At 44.4% G+C, this 19634-nt stretch overlaps 1 protein-coding gene across 1 annotated transcript in view; it reads right to left on the bottom strand.

The window, feature by feature from the left end:
* itga11a (integrin, alpha 11a) overlaps window positions 1-19634 on the bottom strand; it is a 265485-nt gene that overhangs the window by 161321 nt on the left and 84530 nt on the right. Inside the window, exon 2 of the mRNA XM_059952982.1 lies at window positions 2272-2383. Coding sequence (XP_059808965.1) covers window positions 2272-2383 — 112 coding nt within the window. The remainder of the gene's footprint in view (window positions 1-2271; window positions 2384-19634) is intronic.

Raw genomic sequence — 19634 nt, 5'->3', positions numbered from 1 at the left:
CTGTGGACAAATTGGCGGATTACCGGAACAACACTTCACAAGTACTTCACCGGCTGTAAACCTCTTTGGAATATTACGAAAAAGATTTCTATAAATGAAAATCTGGTTAGCGATGCTACTAGTAATTTGACAGCTGGTTAGAGGGGCCGATTTAAGGTACATTAATCATTTGGAATTACAGGTAGCAGAGAGGATTTGAACACTAGTCTTCTGATTGAAAACACAACATTTACCTCGGGAGATCAGCCAGAAATAAAAAAACAGAGCTTCAATTTAGGGATACCTTCCTCACCTTCTCCTGAAGTGAAAGTGATTAGATCTATGGCTGTGTGGAATGTCTGTTGGACAGATTAGCCTTGACAAGCCAAGTTGCATTTTCTTAGTCCACATTTCTGTTGGATTCTTGCGTCAGGTACAGTTGCCAAAGAGGCAGCATCTGCACTTTGGCTAAATTTTCATGCACTTAATCAGGAGCTGTTTATTACCTCACACTTGCCTGACACTGCCAGGTGGCGTTGCCAAACAAGGCTCTGTGCCGAGACCAACACTAATGAACTTGAGCAATTTATCCTGTTTTTGTGACCCCAAAGTCAGTGCAAGAGTTCACACTTGCCTTCAAACCGTGAATCATGGTGATAGCAGGTGAGGTTTATCTTAGCCTGCTGACTGTGGTTGTGGTTGAATCTTGGGGTGAATCATTTTTCAGTTCAGACTTGCTCTTAGATAGGCAGATGACTGAGAGAAAAATGGATGTTATAAAATTACGCCCTTTCGTAATAGCCATTGCTGAGCGGAGAAAAATGCTCTAGCTGTCCACTCTATCTATACTTCTCATAATCTTATGTACCGCTATCAAGTTGCTTTTCATCCAACTTTGCTCCTAAGAGAAATACCTCAGCTCACTCAACCTATCATCCTAAGACTTGTTCACCAATTCAGACAGCATGCTGGTAAATCTCATCAGTACCTTCTCTAAAGCTTCCACATCCTTCCCATAGTGAGGCGACCAGAACTGATCAAGTATGGTCTAACCAGCATTTTATAGAGCTGCAACATTACCTTCTGGCTCTTGAACTCAGTCCCCAGACTACTGAAAGCTTTTAAACCATGCTACCAACTAGTCACAATTTTGAGGGATCTATGGATTTGGATGGCAAGATTCCTCTGTTCCTCCACACACCATCCTGCCACTAACCTTGTAACCTGCCTTCAAATTTGACCTTCCAGAGTGTATTGCTTCGCACTTTCCAGATTGAACTCCACCTGTCATTTCTCAGCTCAACTCTGCATCCCATCAATGTCCCATTTTGTAACCTACAAAATCCTCTACGTTATCCACAATACCAACCTTCATGTCATCTGCAAACTTACTAACTAACTCACCCTTCCATGTCCTCATCCAAGCCAATTATAAAAATCACAAAGCAGAGCAGTGTTGATCATTAACCTCCAGGCATTTTCATGAGAAAGAATTATTCTTCATGCTGTTACAGAATATCACAGGCATCTCAGATGGAAGAAATGCTTCGCTGATATTGGAAACAACCTTCAAGGGTAATCAAATCTAAGGGAATTAGAACCTGCCAGACATTCAGGAAAACCAACATTTTCCATTTATTGCAGTGAGCTAGCTTTGCTTAGGAAAGTGACGAGCTGCCAAATGTATTTAGCACTTCAGTTCCAATCTGTGGGATTCCCCATATAAGTCAACAATCCATTCACCAGCCTATCGTAGACTTGAAAGATTCAAGACTTAACAATTCAAAGTATTTATTATCAATGTATGTATAAATTATGCAACCTTGAAACTTGTCTGCTTACAGGTAGCCACAAAGCAAGAAACCCGAAGGAACCCAATTTAAAAAAAATCAACAACCAATGCGCAGAGAGAGAGAGAGAGAGAGAAACCAAATTATGCAAACAATAAGAGGAAGCAACATCATTCAGAATGGAAGTGGGTCGAGAGACCTGCTGCCTGGAGCAGACAGAGCAGGTGCCAAGCCTTATCCTTGGTTCATTACACAGCAGGGCCTGTCATTGCGAAGCTTGGAGGCCGAAGCCCGGAGGAGGCTCATAGCCTCAGCGCCGAGGAGAGCAGCGAGAGAGCAGCCTCCGGTCCCAGCACCCTGCCTCTTCAGTCCATCTGGCCTGAACAAACAGCGGGCTTTCGCCACTCTAGGACCCAGCCGTATCAATATGTTTTGGGCGTGGACCCCACTGCTACATTCCAGCCTTTAGGCATAGGTTGAAAGGTTGACCATTTTCACTTACCATTTTTGCCCACTGGCTTCATGCTGCTGAACAGTGTATCCAAACTGTGCTTCTGCAGAGCCCCTGATGATTTTTGGCCATTTTGTGTCAATGTTGAATGAGGCACAAGGACCTGTTGGAGGCAAGAAGAAGCACTATTAGTATTGATCGTCTGAACAGCTGTTAATTGTCCTGGAGAATAACTCACAAGCACGTGAATTGATCAGACAATCTCTTGCCAAGCTCAGAATTGGACAGCATTCAGATGTGATACAGGTGCAAGGCAGTGTAGGGGCTGGGCAGAGAATGGGATAAAGGCAGAGCACATCGAGGGATGTAAACTGAGCACAGAGAACTGCCAGAAGACATGGTACCATCTGGCAACCTGTTGGGATCAGATTCCAAGTTCCAAGAGTTTTCTGCTGTTTTTGAAATCTATGGCCCCACTAAACTGAATCACAGATGTCAATGGGAAAAATGAATGATAAAACCTGGATTGCTACAAATCCCCATGCAGACTGAACACAATAATTCACTTATAGCTATTCCCAGACCTAAATAATTCTGAATGGTGTGTGATTGCCTATGAGTAAAGGAGTTTCAGAAAGAACAGAATACCTGAGCTTCCCATTGCTTTGAAGCTGAATCAGTGATTTGAACTGAAAAGAACTATATTTGATATCCTGCAATTTCTAACAGCATCCAGGTCATCTTCAAGGATTGATGGCTCAAAAAGGCGGCATCCATTAAGGACCCCCATCACCCAGGTCATGCCCTCTTCTCATTGCTACCATCAGGGTGGAGGTACAGGAGCCTGAAGGCACACACTCAATGATTCAGGAACAGCTTCTTCCCCTCTGCCATCCGATTTCTGAATGGACATTGAACCCATGAACACTACCTCAATACTTATTTAATTTAACACACACACACACACATATATATACACACACATACACTTCTTACTGTAATTCATGTATTATTCATATTATTATGTATTGCAATCTACTGCAGATACATAACAACAATTTCATGATATATGCTGGTGACGTTAAACCTGATTCTGGTTATGATCCTGAGCAAAAATTCCCTCACTTATAGCACAAAGTAACTACTTTAGAGTATCGATGGAAATTATTGCACCTGCCATCTCCGAACTTCTCACTTCACTCCCTCTCCCCCCCACCACCACCCACCTTCCCTCTACCTGGTTTCACTCACCACCTACACACAAGATGTTCTGCAGATGCTGGAAATCTAGAGCAATACATACAAAAACCTGGAGGACCCCAACAGGCCAGGCAACATCTGCGGAGAGGGATAAGCAATCGGTATTTCATGCTGAGACCTTTCACCACCTGCCAGCTTGTACTCCTACCCCTCACCCCACCTTCTTATTCTGGTTTCTTTCTCCTCCCTTTCTGGTCATGATAAGGATTTCGTGTGTGTTGCTCTGGATTCCCAGCACCTGGAGAATCTTGTGTCTGAGGTGTCAATGACTCTCTTTCTTCCCTTGTTAGCCCTGGGTGGCAATCTCTTAATGTATCAGCATTTAAACTCATCACCCTCTGCTGGTGTACTGGTAATGGCTGCTTCGGATGAGCTGGAGTTTCCTCCAATTAGAATAGAATAGAACTTTATTGTCATTGCTCAAGACAATAAGATTATGGTGCTACTCTAGTCCGTGCAAAACAGATTTACAATTCATGTGTACAGCTTAATAATAAAAAATAAAAATATTCCCATATTTACATGCAACAAGTGATTTTGAATAATCCATAACACTCAAGGGCATTGGCAAGCCCGGGTGTAGCTTTATTCAGCTGCACAACAGCCCTTGGGAAGAAGCTGTTTTTTATTCTTACTGTCTTGGCTAAGACATTTCTGTATCTCCTACCAGGTGGCAGGAGATTGAACAGACAGTGCCTAGAATGGGATGGGTCTTTAATGATGTTAAAAGTGTGCTGTAGGCATTGAGAGTTGTGAGTGGTCTCCAGGTCCAGTGGTTGAGTCCCAGTGCTGTGCTGAGCCGTCCTAATCACCCGTTGGAGTGCTTTGTGATCTGAATTGCTGCAGCTAGAGTACCACAGTGTCATTCTGTAAGTCAGTATGCTCTCTATCGCACATCGATAAAAGTTGGCCAGCAATTTTTGGGGCAGAGTAGCTCTCCTTAAGCACCTCATGTAGCATAGTCGCTAAAAGCCATCAACTCTGCAGTGTCACAACTGATCACCATTCCTTTAACAACCATCGTCTTATTCAAACAGACCGCTAGGTTGAATCAGACTGAATCGTGTTTTCAAAGCTGAGCTGGGATCCCAATCTCATTATACTTCCCATTAGTAATTCCAGTTGCCTGTCTCTCTGAAAGCACTCCCTACAGATCCTGCATTGCTCTTTATCACCTATAGTTTGGACTGTGTCTTTGTGTCTTCTGTTTGCTCTGCCATTCTTTATACAACTTAACCCTGCCAGATTTGGGTGGACAACCTTAGGTGTTAACTCTGCCTCTCTGTCCACAGAGACTGCACAGCCTGCTGAGGGCTCATCACACTTACTCTTTCTGGAGCTGGAAGACTGTCCGTGTGAGTGGGCGGGAGGGAGGAAAGGGGCTTGCTTTGCTGTTATTTTTTTTGTGCAATGTGTTCCGCTGGGTTGTGCTATGTGTTGTTCTGCCGAACGATGTGGGCATGCTACGTTGGCACCAGAATGTGTGGCAACACTTTCGGGCTGGGTGTGTTGCTTGTTAATGGCCAAGTCATTGGGTATATTTAAGGCAGAGTTTCATAGATTCTTGATTAATCAGGGCATAAAGGGATACGGGGAGAAGGCAAGAGAGTGGGAAATGGATCAGCCATGATGAAATGGCAGAGTAGACTCAATGGGCTTAATTCTGCTCCTATATCTTATGGTCGTGTTGGCACGTGGCCAAGTGGTTAAGGCATTGGTCTAGTGATCTGAGGTTGCTAGTTCGAGCCTCAGCTGAGGCAGCATGTTGTGTCCTTGAGCAAGGCACTTAACCACACATTGCTCTGTGACGACACCGGTGCCAAGCTGTATCGGCCCTTGCCCTTCCCTTGGACAACATTGGTGGCGTGGAGAGGGGAGACTTGCAGCATGGGCAACTCCCATACAACCCTGCCCAGGCCTGCGCCCTGGAAACTTTGCAAGGCGCAAATCTATGGTCTCTCGAGACTAACAGATGCCTATTACTATTACCTTCTGGTCTTAATCAAATAATGCATTCCACTATATGTTTCGACGTACATATGACAAATAAATCTGCATCTAAATCTGCCTAGTTCTGATTTCCAAGATGGACCATGTAGCATGGCAATAGGCCCTTTGGTCCAGCATCTTCATGTTATCAGGTGTCTATCCCTCCTCCATCTGCTTATCATCCTTCCTGGTTTAGATCCACCTTTCGCTTGCCTGCTCTTACTGCTCTGCTTCCTGCCACCTGGATATCTTCTCTAACCTTAGTCCAGATGAAGAGCTTCGACCCAACATGTTGCATGTCCATTTCATTCCACAATTGCTGTCTGACCTACTGAGTTCCTCCATTATTTTGTTTTGTTATTCTAGACTCCAGAGGCTGCAGTTTCTGCTGTTTCCTGCTGTTGCATACTTGGCCTAGAACCTCTGATGTCATGGTGTTTCAAGTTCCAGCTAAATTCTTCTCAAGTGTTGCGAGAGTACCTCCTTCCACCATTGCTTCAGGCAGTGCATTTTTCCACTTCTTTGATTTTACATCCCAGAACAATATGGTCTTTTTTCCTACTTGATCTCGTCACCCGAGTTATTAGTTCTTTGACACTCATCGCTTTAAATTTCAGCTTCTGATCTGTTGTCAGCTGTGGCTTGGCTGGTAGCTATTTCCCTTAGAATCTGAAGGTTGTGAGGTTGAAGCTCCACTTTGGGAGCAAGCACACGGAATGCCTTCTTGCTCGCGGAGCAGTCTTTTGAAAGTCTTTTTAAAGTGAGGTCGAAAGTTGAAAGTTGAGTTTATTGCCATATGCATAAATACATATCTACACAGGAGGAATGAAGAACTTACACACAGTAGCATCGCAGGCACATCAAGCTCAAGTATAATTGTCATTCTGCCATACATGAATATCAATGAATACAGCCATATGAAACAGCATTACTCTGGAGACAGGGTGCAAAACACCATACACACTCATACACAGCACAAGGCACATAAAGCACATATAAGAGAGCAGTAAGCACACAGTCACACAAAAAGGTATACAATACAGCGCAAGTCCCTGAGTCCATGAATGCTGTTGGGAAAAAAAAGCCCACATCTGTTTGTAGATGAACGGAATCAAGTTTGTCTTCCTCCGAGCACACACTGGAGAGCAGCGCCGATGCCAGCATGGATGCCCCGCCACATCACCTTCGGTGTCATCTCTCCAGGCTGGCTGCAGCAGGCGACATAGCAGCATTAGGCCCAGTCCGTACTACAACCAAGGTTGCACAGCTTTCCTGCACTCAGTCCCGCCAATAAACTAGTGAACTGGACTTGCAGCATTCCACATTACCAATGTCCAACAGAGTCTTGCAATCACAAGACGAGTGACTAAGACAATTACTCACTGTCAGACTGCACACCAACTCCGAGGCCTCTGTGCAGCTGGGAGCAACGTGGTCCATATCAGGTCCAGCTCTTCTGTGAACGAGCAACTCGAGGATGGGGTAGACCTGCAGCACCTGAAGTTCTGAATGTCCAGTAGTGTCTTCCGATTGTAAAAACAATGTTTAAAAAAGACAATAACACCTTTGCTTGCCCCTGTAGAAGCTATCTTACATTGCATCATAAAAGCACAAAGATCAAAGGGACTGCTGAAAGAGGTTAGTATGCTAGAGTCATTAAAAATATTTTAAAAATCTAGTATGTTAGAGTCATAGAAAAAGATCAAAGAGGAATGGTTACTGGACCGTTGAGAATTCAATGTCCGTGCTGCCAAATTGAAGCATTCTTTGTTGCTCAAGAATATTCTTCACTCAGAGTGTGGAATGAGCTGCCACCTGACGTGGCAGATGCAGTTTCCGTTGTAACATTTAAGAAAAGTTTGTACATGGATGGGAGGTGTATTGAGGTCTATGGTCCAGATATGGGCCGAGGGGACTTGGCAGAAGATCGGGTCAGCATGGACAAGATGGGATGAGCAGTCTGCTTCTCAATTATTCAGGCAGTCAAAGGTTATGGAGAGAAGGTGGGAGATTGGGGTTGAGAGGTATAATAAATCAGTCATGACTGAATGAACTAATTCTTTCCTATGTCTTGTGGACTTTCTGTGCTATTTATTTATCGAGGTATAGTGCAGAATAGGCCCTTCTGGCCCGCTAAGCCATGCTGCCTAGCAACCACTTCACAGGACAATTAACAAAGACTAATTATCCCATCAGCCCATACATCTTTGGACTGTGGGAGGAAACCCACAGGGTCACAGGGAGAATGTATAAACTCCTTACAGATAGTGGCGGGAATTGAATCTGGGTATCTGGTACTGTAAGGCGTTGTGCTAACCGTTGCAGCCTTGGTTGTAGTATGGACTGGGCCTAATGCTGCTATGTCGCCTGTTGCAGCCAGCCTGGAGAGATGACACCGAAGTTGATGTGGCGGGGCATCCATGCTGGCATCGGCGCTGCTCTCCAGTGTGTGCTCGGAGGAAGACAAACTTGATTCCGTTCATCTACAAACAGATGTGGGCTTTTTTTTCCCAACAGCATTCATGGACTCAGGGACTTGTGCTAACCGTTGCTAACCCACTCTCAGGTGGGTTCATCTGGGCTTGTGCTGTAACACTTTATGATAATGACTCTAACTACTTTCAGCAAGCTGTTGGACCTTAGTTGAAGTTTTCTCCCCACAAAAGAACAGGCAGCATCCGCAGAGGGAATTGGAGAGCTGATGTTCTGAGTCAAAGTCCTTCATCTGGACTTCTAACTTGGAGCAGGATTAGAGTAAAGAATGGGTGCTTGATGCTCTGCTCAGACTTGGTCCAAGGCTCCCTTTGACCCCATTCACTTATTCAGATTCAGATTCAGTTTATTGTCATTTAGAAACCACAAATGCAATGCAGTTAAAAAATGAGACAACGTTCCTCCGGAGTGATATCACAAAAGCACATGACAAAACAGACTACACCAGAAAATCCACATAACGTTTGGCAATCCCCAATCCAGAGTCCGGACAGGCTGCTGCGTATTAATATCACGCTATCGTCTTAGCACGTTCCCCGGAAAGGAGCTCCAAATCCACCAGACAAACAAGACCAAAAACTAAAGCTACAAGACCTGCACAAAATCACATAGTTACAACATATAGTTACAACTGTGCATAAATAGCATAATTGATAAAAAAAAAACAGACTATGGGCACATTAAAAATAGTCCAAAGATGTTAAAGGACTATAAGTTCAGAAGAAATCACTACACAGTTTCCAGAAGTCCCCAGGGTCCCAACAGACTCACCATCCCACGCCAGCGGCAGAAGGGAATACCCCCGCTATGGACTTCCACGGCGCCACCCGACTCAGCCTCGCAGACGCAGCACACAACCAAAGCTCTGTCGAACCCAGACAACTGAAAGCGACCTGACCGCAGCAGACTCCGAGTCTGTCGAACCTCCGAGCCTACGACCATCCCCTCCGGCACAGCTTCTCCGAGCACCATCCTCTGCCGGGCATATTAAGACTGCCCCGCCAACGGCCATCGGCAACGGGACCCCGAGGACTGGAGGCCTGTTCTTCCCAGCAGAGTCAATCCTCATAGAATTGCAGAATGCCAAGCACAGAAAGAGGCATGTTGGCCCACCTCATTTTTCCTCCCATTGCTGTACTCTGCCATTGGCAGGCACACAACATCCAGAGCCACACTGTCCTCAGCCTTCTTCAACTTCTGTCTATGCTTCTCATTGCCTCAGTACAACAGCCAGTACACTCAAAGACCCCACCGACCCCGGACATTCTCCCTTCTCCCATAGGACAGAAGATACAGAAGCCTGAAAGCATATACATCCAGCCCTGTCCCACTGTCATCAGTCTCTTGAACGGACCTCTTGTACAATAAGGTGTGCTCTTGGCCTCACGATCTTCCTAGATATAACCTTGCACTTTGTTGTTTACCTGCACTGCACTCTTTCAGTAGCTGTTATACTTTATGCTGCATTCCCTTTCATTTTGGGGGGACCAAGAATATAAAAGCAAATATGGAAGGCTGAGGCTTTATAAGATATTGGTTACACGACATTCAGAGCATGGCTATAGAGATAGATATGTAAATAAATAATACTGAGAACATGTGTTGCAGAGTCCTTCAAAGTGAGTCCATAGATTGTGGAATCGGTTCAGAGTTGAGGTATTTGAAGTTATCCATGGTGGTTCAGGAGCCTGATTGTTTCTGAACCTGGTTGTGTGGGACCTACAGCTCCTGTACCTCTTGGTCATTGCAGCAATGAGAAGAGAGAATGGCCTGGATGGTGGAGGACCTTGATGATGGACGCTGCTTTCTTGTGGTAGCGCTCCTTGTTGATATGGTCAATGGTGGGGCTGCCCCCCAGCAAATCCTTTGGATATGTTGGTTGCTAAAGCATATATTTCAATCGATGTGTGTCAATGAATCTGAATCTGAAGGCAGGACAGAGAGACTGAAAGGAATATTAGAATCAGGACCTGAACCCCATTTCAGTGCATTCATTGGAATAGACAAAGAAAGAAGGGAGGTAGTGAATCTCTGGGTTTCCAGACTGTGGCTCTTCAGTAGCAGAAAGGAATGCAGCCTCATTGAGTTGGCAAGCATGCATCACTGAGCAAGTCCTGACTTCCACCATTTATCCATCTCTTGGCTCCTTGCCTTCCCTTCGCGTCCATTAAGAAGATGTCAATCCAGTTAAAGTGAAAAGACGGCTTGTGTGAATGCTTTTCCCTTCCTCCTCAATGGTATGCTTGTTGATTTGGCTTGACAGGGTTAAGGTAAAACTATTTTCTCTTTTCTTTTGGGAGAGGCAGCCAGATCACCACAAATGTGTGAGTTAACTGAATTAGTGACTTGGTGACTGGAGTCTGGCCAAAAAGACAGCACTTCAGTCCAAACCTAAGCTAGGAAAAATAAACCTCTATTCTGCACCACAGTGCCCAGCCAGCTTTACTTCATAGCTCAGTGCTCTTAATTTTCCTGAAGCTGACAATTCATTTCTCAGTCTCTCCTGTTTCCCTTGTTCAATGAATTAGAGTCACAGAACATCACAGCACAGAAACAGGCCCTTTGGCCCATCAGGTCTTCTGCCTAGTCCAGTTTACCTTCGCTTGGACTACGGATCTCTATATCCCTCTCATCCATGTACCTACTCAAACTTTTCTTATAGGTTACACTTGAACCTTCATCTACCAATTTTCCTAGCAGCTTGTTCCATACTTGCACCACCCTCCGAGTGAAGAAGCTCCCTCTCAGATTCACCTCAAATATTTCATCTTTCACTCTGAACCTATGACTTCCATTTCTAGTTTCTCCAGCCTCAGTGGAAAAAGCCTTCTTGCATTTACCCTATCTGTACCTCTATCAAATCTCCCCCCATTCTCCTACACTCCAGGGAAAATTCTTACAGGGCTTGTCAGATTGACGCAGGCAGAGGGTATCCAGCAACAGATGTCATGGTTCCAAAATAAGCAGTTGGTAATTCAGGGCTAATATACTTATTAATTATATGCTATTTCCCTTTTTACTTGTATTTTCCAAATTGAATGTTGCCCTCCCCCCAACCTCTGATTCTAAGGATACGTTAGGGTGGTTGCCATGGATGATGGGTTATTCATCAAAGCTCCCTCCAAGGCAAAGTCAGTCCTTCAGAGTCAATGTCATGCCCTCCCCCAATTTGGCTGGGTGAATGTGTTTAAAACAGAGAGTGAGGGGTTCCTCACTATCCATGACTGTTCTCCAGCCTCCGGTCTCTGATCCGCACTGGAAGTGAAGGAACACGGCATTGTCCAGGAGAAAGGATCGCCAGAGAGCAGAGAGTTAAGGTGCCAGGAAAAGGACCAGCTGCAAGCTAAGGGAAAACTGCTGGAGGAATCGTGAAATGGTTGAAAAACACAAAGAGAACTGGATTATTACTTGGAAAGCAGACTTACAAAATAGGAGTGGGAATGGGGCTGACTGGATTGCTCTTGAAAAGAATTGGCATAGCCTCAGTTCGCTAAGTGGCCTCATTCTGCACTGAACGATTCACTTGTTCCATGGAACCTCTCACAGTCAGTCCCAGTTAAGGATAGTTCCAGACATGAGGAACGGGAATACAAAACGAAAGGTCTTTATCCCAATCGACACAGAGATACAAAAGGCCAGTTTTGCTTGCAATATACAGCACTATGCAAAAGTCAGAGGCACATATATATACAATACTGTGCAAAAGGTGCCTAAGATTTTTGCACAGTACTATGGTAATTTTATGCATTACTCTGTGCAGCTACCACAAACAAAAAACAAATTTCATGACATATATGTGAGTGATGGTAAAACCAATTCTCATATGGGTCTCTGTTAAGGACTGAGAGTGGGAAGGGAGCAGGGAGAGGGGAATCATGGTTGGGAAAAGGGGAAGGGAAGGGGGGAGGGAGCAGGAAGCACCAGAGAGACATTTTGTAATGATCAATAAACCTATCATTTGGGATCAAATAACCTTGCCTGGTGTCTTAGGGTTGGGTGTGTCTGCACCCATGCCACCATCCCTCCCACCCACCCTGGCAGTCCTTCCTTGGCCACCTGTTCCATACCCCTCCCACAGCACTGCACCCTTGACATTCCCAACATCTTTTGCCCCTGCCAGATTTACAAATGTGCTCTCCTCTCTACATTGGCAAATACAGTACTGTGCAAGTTTTAGGTACTTTAGCTATATATATATATATATATATATATACACACACACCTAAGCCTTTTGCACAGTACTGTATTCCTACTCATCGAGATAGCATGAACGTTGACACTTTTAGCAAAATACATAAAGGCCATATACCAGCCACATATCCAGTGGCTAATTACCAAGATGTCACAGACTGAGCGGGAAGATTAACAGCCAGACTCAACTTTCTGCTCAAGTTAAGTGTAAATTGAGCTTTCTGTTGCACAGACATGGCGGTGGAACAAACCCAAGTGCAGAACACAGCCATGGAGGCTGAGGCAGAGTCAGAATGTGTTATTAACATAGCAAGTGTGGAGTCGGTATCCAGGAACGATGCTTGACCTAGAACTGGCAATCCTAGGAACCATGAAACAAGGTTACTCACACCAGAGTCCACCAACAAACTGGCAGCTCCTTCTTGTGCTTGCAGGATTTTTATGCTGATGGAAAGCAGGTGTTTGTAGTTAGTGGAACCTGGGAAAGATTGGAACTAAACGAGGTGATTGAGGCCCAATTCCTGAGGTAAATAGCCAGGTGGGCGCTTGCAGAAGGGACCATGACACTTTCAATCTCACATAGTGTTTAAAAAGGTAAAGATTAGCTTTATCTGCCACATGTGCATTGAGACATACAGCAAAATGTCTTGGTTTTGCATTAACAACCAACACAGTCCGATGATGTGCTGGGGGCAGCCCACAAGTGTCACTATGCTTCCAACATCATCACAGCACGTCCACACTTTACTAATCCTAACGTGTACGTCTTTGAAATGTGGGAGCAAACCAGAACAGACAGAAGAAACCCATGTGATCATGGGGAGCATCTGGAAACTCCTCACATCAGCAGTGGGAATTTAACCCTGACTGTTGGCACTGTAAAGCGATATGTTAACTACTGCACTGTTGTGTCATCCCTAGTGTTCAATGAAATGTAAACACAATCAAAAAGGGTGTTAGGGGAGGAATGCAATCAAATGACGAATCAAAAGCCTCGGTCATACCTTCGTATTCCCACTACCCAGAATCCACTCATTTGCTGATAGTTCATTACGAACTCCTCAGATGGTCATCTCTGATCAATGGAGAGAAATTATCCCATGTACCTCAAACACACACACACACACACACACACACACACACACACACACACACACACACACACACACACACACACACACACACACACACACACACACACACGTTAAGATCAGATTGACACCCCATTCTACCACTGTTTTATTCAATTTGAACCAGGTTGCACAGGCAAAAGAATACAGACCACTTGCCTCCATATGAAATGGCAGGAGCCAGCAGCATCAGGTCATGTAATGAAAACAGTCTCGTTACCCAAGCAGCCGGCAGAATCTTAGAGAAACAGAATTGCAGAGAAGAGGAATTGCAGGGTAATACATCACCTCCAGGAGGGAGGGAAATAGATGGAAAATATTAATTTTATGACTTAGAATCATGAAGCCCTTAACAATCAAGTTTGAAACATAGCTTTCATTTTGAAATGTAACTTCCATCAACTATCATGTGGGATCTTGAAACGTTGCCATCATATAACACCATAATACATAGGAGCAGAATTAGGCCATTCAGGCATTGAATTATGGCTAATTTATTATTCTTCTGAACCACATTTGTCTGCCTTCTCCCCGTAACCTTTTATGACCTTATTAATCAAGAAACTATCATTCTTCACTTTATATATACCCAATGACTTGTCCTCCACAGCCGTTAGTGGCAATGAATTCCATAGATTCACCACCCTCTGGCTAAAGAATTTCCTCCTCATTTCTGTTCTAAAGATCAATATTTGTATTCTGAAGCTGTGCCATCTGGTCCTTGCCTCCCCCACTACTGGAAACATCCTTTTCTCATCCACTCCATCAAGGCCTTTCAACATTTGATAGGTTTCAATGAGATACCCCCTCATTCTTCCAAACTCCAGCGAGTACTGGGCCCAGAGCCATCAAACACTCCTCATGCAACGTGCAGGAAATGTTGCAGCCTACTTATGCACAGCAAGCTCCCACAAATATACCTGAGTTTTGACCAAGTAACCAGACTTAACCATTTGAGAGATAAATATTGGTCTGGACACTGAGGAGATCTCCCCTATCTCTTCAAGGTAATGCCACATATTTTTCACATTGGAAAGCAGATAGGACTTTTAATAAAGAGGCAGTATGGTAACACTGGAGTAGCGTAACGATTAGTGTAATGCCATTACAACGCCAGTGAACTGGGATCAATACCTGCCCCTGTTTGTAAGAAGTTTACATGTTCACCCTGTAACCACGTGGGTTTCCTCCAGGTACTCTGGTTTCCTCCCACAGTCCAAAGGCATACAGGTTAGCAGGTTAATTTATTAGCAAAATTGGCCAGCATGGTGTCATTGGTCTTAAATGGCCTGTTACCATGCTGTATCTCTGCATAAGTAAATAAATATCAAAAGGAGACCTTTCAACCGTGTACCTCTCCCTCAATACTGCAAAGTAGGATCAATGTGGATTTTCTGTTGCTGTCTCAAGATTGGGGTTTGGTTCTGAGGGAATCATAAACACAAGAAAATCTGCAGATGCTGGGAGTCCAAAGCAAACCACACAAAATGCTGGAAGAATTCAGCAGGTCGGGCATCACCTATGGGAATGAATAGATAGTTGACCTTGGCCCGAAACGTCGACTATCTATTAATTTCCATAGATGCTGCCTAACCATAGATCTGTAGTTCCAATCTTGCCAAACCTCAATGAAAAAAGCCCGCTTGCATTTACCCTATTTATATCCCTCATAATTTTATATACCTCTATCAAATCTCCTGTCATTCTCCTAAGCTCCAGGGAGTAAAGTCCTAAGCTATTCAACTTTTCCCTATAACTCAGGTCCTCAAGTCCAGGCAAAATTCTTATACATTTTCGCTGCACTCTTTCAATCTTATTGATATCTTTCCTGTGGATATGCATCCAGAACTGCGCACAATACTCCAAATTAGGTCTCACCTACATCCTATACAACTTCAACATAACATCCCAACTCCTGCACTCCTCCTGTGTGCTGCTCTGTCTGTCCTCACTTAATGGCATTAGGATTGTTTGCAGGTTCTCAACAGGCCAGGAATGGACGTAGTGCAGTGTAACACATTGAAAAATATTAAATATAACAACGTAATGAAGTTAGCCACTCAGCTCCTCCAGTTGACAATCTGCCTCAGACCTCATCTCTGCTTCTGTACCAATTCCTCACAATCCTCAGCTCCCTGAACTTCCCAAAATTCATCTACATCCTTTTTCCAGCCTCCACAAACCTCAGAGGCAGACAATTTCAGAAAATGTCCCTCGGTTTTAAATGGCTGCCTCTTAATCCATGGTGCCCTCTTGTTCCAGACAGCCCCACTAGTGGAACCATCTCACCATTTACCCATTTAATGAGGCGGCCTTAGTATAATGCTATTACAGCACCAGCGATCACCATCTACTGCCTATAAGAAGCTTGTATGTTCTGTAACCGCATCGGTTTCTTCTGAGTCCTCTTTTATGTTCCCCATTCTGTTGGCGCCAGTAACGTGGTGACACTTGCGGCTGCCTCTAGCACAGTGCTCATTGATTTGCTTTGATGCAAACAGTGTGCTTCACTGCACGTTTCAAAGTTCAAAGTGAATTTATTATCAAAGTACAATACTGTATGTCACCAGACACTACTCTGAGATTCATTTCTTGATCTGTCAGAAATTCATTTACTTCCTCAGAGCAAATGAGCAGAAAAAGTGTACAGGTCTTCTGAGCTGTTTACTGGGACAGCTGCGCCCAACTGGTGCATACTGGATCTCTTACAAGCAATGGCAATATATCAATAACTGGACATAAGGTGAAAAAACCGTGCGACAAATATAAGTTTTGAAAGCAGCAATGGTTCATTGAATGTGAGGTCCATACAAATAAGTAAAAAACTTTTTACTTCAAAGGCAGATTGGGCTGAAGTTTCTGACACCCTGCCCATGAGGCAAATCATAAAGCATACCAACAGCAAGCTCACCGATAAGACCCGGGAAGATCTGATGAGGGAAATAAGGCAGCAAGACACCTTTTTGATTAGTGCAATGCATTGGAGCATCACTGATCAGAATTCAATTCCCCCCTTACTGTCTGTAAGGAGCTTGTATGGCGACATGCATTTCCTCTGGGTGGTCCTGTTTCCACCCACATTCCAAAGACATACGGATTAGGACGAGTAAGTTGTGAGCAAGCTACGTTGGCACCAGAAGCGTGGTGACTCTGTGTTGGTCATTAACACAAACAATGTATCTCACTGTATATGTGACAAATAATCTTTAAATCTTTTAAAAATATGCCCTTAGGTACAGTGAAAAAGCTTTTGTTTTATGTGCCATCCATACAGATAATTTCATCACATCAGTGCACTGAAGCACTGCAAGGGAAAAGCAATAACAGAATGCAGAATAAAGCACATAGTTTAGAGAAAGTGCAACACAGGCAGAGAACAATAATAGTTAGAGCGAGCAGGGGCTTTTCTCCTTGAAGCAAAGGAAGATGAGAGGTAGATCATAAACAGGAGAAAGTCTGCAGATGTTGGAAATCCAAAGCAACACGCACAAAAAGCTAGAGGAACTCAGCAGGCCAGGCAGCATCTCTGGAAATGAATAAACAGTCGATGTTTTGAGCTGAGACACCCTCTTCAGGATGAAAAAGGAAGGTGGAAGATGCCTGAATAAAAAGGTAGGGGGAGGGAGAAGGAGGCTAACAAGAAAGTGATAGAAGGTGGTACTAACAAGTAAAAATCTGCATGTGCTGGAAATTCAAACCAACACACATAAAATGCTAGAGGAACTCAGCAGGCCAGGCAGCATCTATGGAAAAAAGCACAGTCAATGTCTCGGGCTGAAACCCTTCAGCAGGACTGGAGAAAAAAAAGCTGAGGAGTAAATTTGAAAGGTGGGGAGAGGGGAGAAAGAAACACCAGGCAATAGGTGAAACTTGGAGAGGAAGGGATGAAGCAAAGAGCTAGGAAGTTGATTGATGAAAGAGACAGAAATCCAAGGAAGAAAGAAAAAAGGGAGGAGCACCAGAGGGAAGCGATGGGCGGGCAAGGAGATAACATAAGAGAGGGAAAGGGATAGAAAATGATGAAGTGGGGTGGAGTCATTACTGGAAGTTTGAGAAATCGATGTTCATGCCATCAGGTTGGAGGCATGCAACATAAGGTGTTGTTCCTCCAACTAAGTGTGGCTTCATCACAACAGTGAAGGAGGCCATGGATGGACATATTGGAATGGGAAACAGATGGAGCATAGATGCTCAGTAAAGCTATCTCCTTATCTACGTTGGGTCTTACCGATATACAGGAGACCACACCAAACACAGTATAAGACCCCTTCAGATTCATAGATGAAGTGTTGCCTCACCTGGAAGGACTGTTTGTGGCCCTGAATGGTAGTGAGGGAAGAGGTGTAGGAGCAGGTGTAGCATTTGTTCCGCTTGCAAGGATAAGTGCCAGGAAGGAGGTCAATGGGAAAGGATGAATGGACAAGGGAATTGCGCAGGGAGTGATCCGTATGGAAAGCGGAAAGTGGGGCAGGGAGGGGGAGGGAAAGATGTGGTGGGATCCAGTTGATGGTGGCAGAAGTTTCGGAGAATTATGTACTGGATGCGAAGGCTGGTGGGGTGGTAGGTGAGGACAAGAGGAACCCTATCTCTGGTAGGGTGGCGGGAGGATGGGTCAAGAGCAGACGTGTGTGAAATGGAAGAGATCCGATTGATGGCAGCATTGATGGTGGAGGAAGGGAAGCCTTTTTCTTTGAAAAAGGAGGACATCTCCTTCATTCTTGAATGAAAAGCCTCATCTGAGAGCAGATGCAGTGGAGATGGAGGAATTGAGAGAAAGGGAAGGTATTTTTACAAGCACAGGGTGGGATGAGCCATAGTCCAGGTAGAGCGGTTGAGGGCAGTGTTGAGGGTGGATACAATCAGTGTGCAAAATACAACAAACTGTGCAAATACAATGAAAAAAAAATAATAATAATAATAAATAAGGAAAAAAAACATCGCGAATATGAGATGAAGAGTCCTTTAAAGTGAGTCCATAGTTGTGGGAACAATTCAGTGATGGAAGAAGTGAAGTTGAGTGAAGTTATCTCCACTGGTTCAAGATTCTGATGGATGAGGGACAATAGCTGTTCTTAAACCTGGCAGTGCGGACCCTGATGCTCCCAATAGCTTTTCCTGATGGCAACAGCACAAGAGAGCATGTCTGGGTCGTGGGAGTCCTTTAGGATGGATCCATCTTTCCTGAGACAATGGTCCCTGTAGATGTGCTCAATGGCCTTTACATGTGATAGACTAGACTGTATCCACTACTTTTTATAAGATTTTCTGTTCCAAGGCATTGGTGGTTTCATACCAGGCTGAGATGCAACCAGTCAATACACTCTCCAAAGTTTGTCAAAAGTTTTAGGTGTCATGCTGAAACTTCACAAACTTCTAAGGAATTAGAAGCTTCCTTCATAATTGCACCTATGTGCTGGGCTCAGGGCAGGTCCTCTGACATTATAACACCGAGAAGTTTGAAGTGCGAACTCTCTCCACGTCTGATCCCCATAGTGTTACAACAGTGGGATGGAAGCTATCCATGAGTCTGGTGGTACATACTATCTCATGGATCTTTAAATAGAACTATTCATGAGCATGAGCATGGATGGTGAGGCCAGGATTTATTGCTCAATCAGAATTTCTCTTAAGAGAGTGGCGGTGAGCTGCCTTCATGAATTACTGCAGTCCCCATGGTGAAGGCACTCCTACAGGGGGGAGAATTCCAGAGTTTAGTGCTAGTGAATACTACCTCAGTTTATGATCAGTGTTGCACAACGAGATCCTTTTATTACCTCTCTGTATATTACTAGACCTTTCCTGGTTTAAAATTACTGTGTGCGTTAAATTCTTTAATGGGTGCAATAAACTTTCGGGTGTAGTGGAACATAGAACATTACAGCACACTACAGGCCCTTCAGCCCTCAAAGTTGTGCCAATCATTTATCCTACTCTAAGATCGGTCTAGCCCTTCCCTCCCACATAACCCTCCATATTGCTCTCATCCTTGTGCCTATCTAAGACTGTGTATAATGTGTTCTGGGACCATGAGAGGTGGTCTATGATGTGCACTCCCAGGATTTTAAAGCTGCTCGCAGTCTCCACTGCTGTACCGCCAATGTAAAGGGGTGTGTGAGTGATGCAAATTCTCCTGAAGTTGATAACCATCTCCTTTGTCTAGTTGACATTAAGGATGAGGTTATTTGCCTTGCACCAGGCCTCGAAGTCTTCCACCTCCACTCTGTAGGCTGTCTCATTGTTGTTAGGGACAGTGCCCCAGCTCTGTAGTGTCCTCGGCAAAATTGATGACATGATTGCTCGGGTGTTTGGCCGTGCAGTCATGGACAGCAACAAGCTTGGCACACATCTCTG

Source organism: Hypanus sabinus, chromosome 28, assembly GCF_030144855.1.
Source record: "Hypanus sabinus isolate sHypSab1 chromosome 28, sHypSab1.hap1, whole genome shotgun sequence".
In the NCBI taxonomy this organism is placed as follows: Eukaryota; Metazoa; Chordata; class Chondrichthyes; order Myliobatiformes; family Dasyatidae; genus Hypanus; species Hypanus sabinus.
The sequence above is the reverse complement of the archived record's forward strand: the minus strand, read 5'-3'. Positions and strand labels throughout refer to the sequence as shown.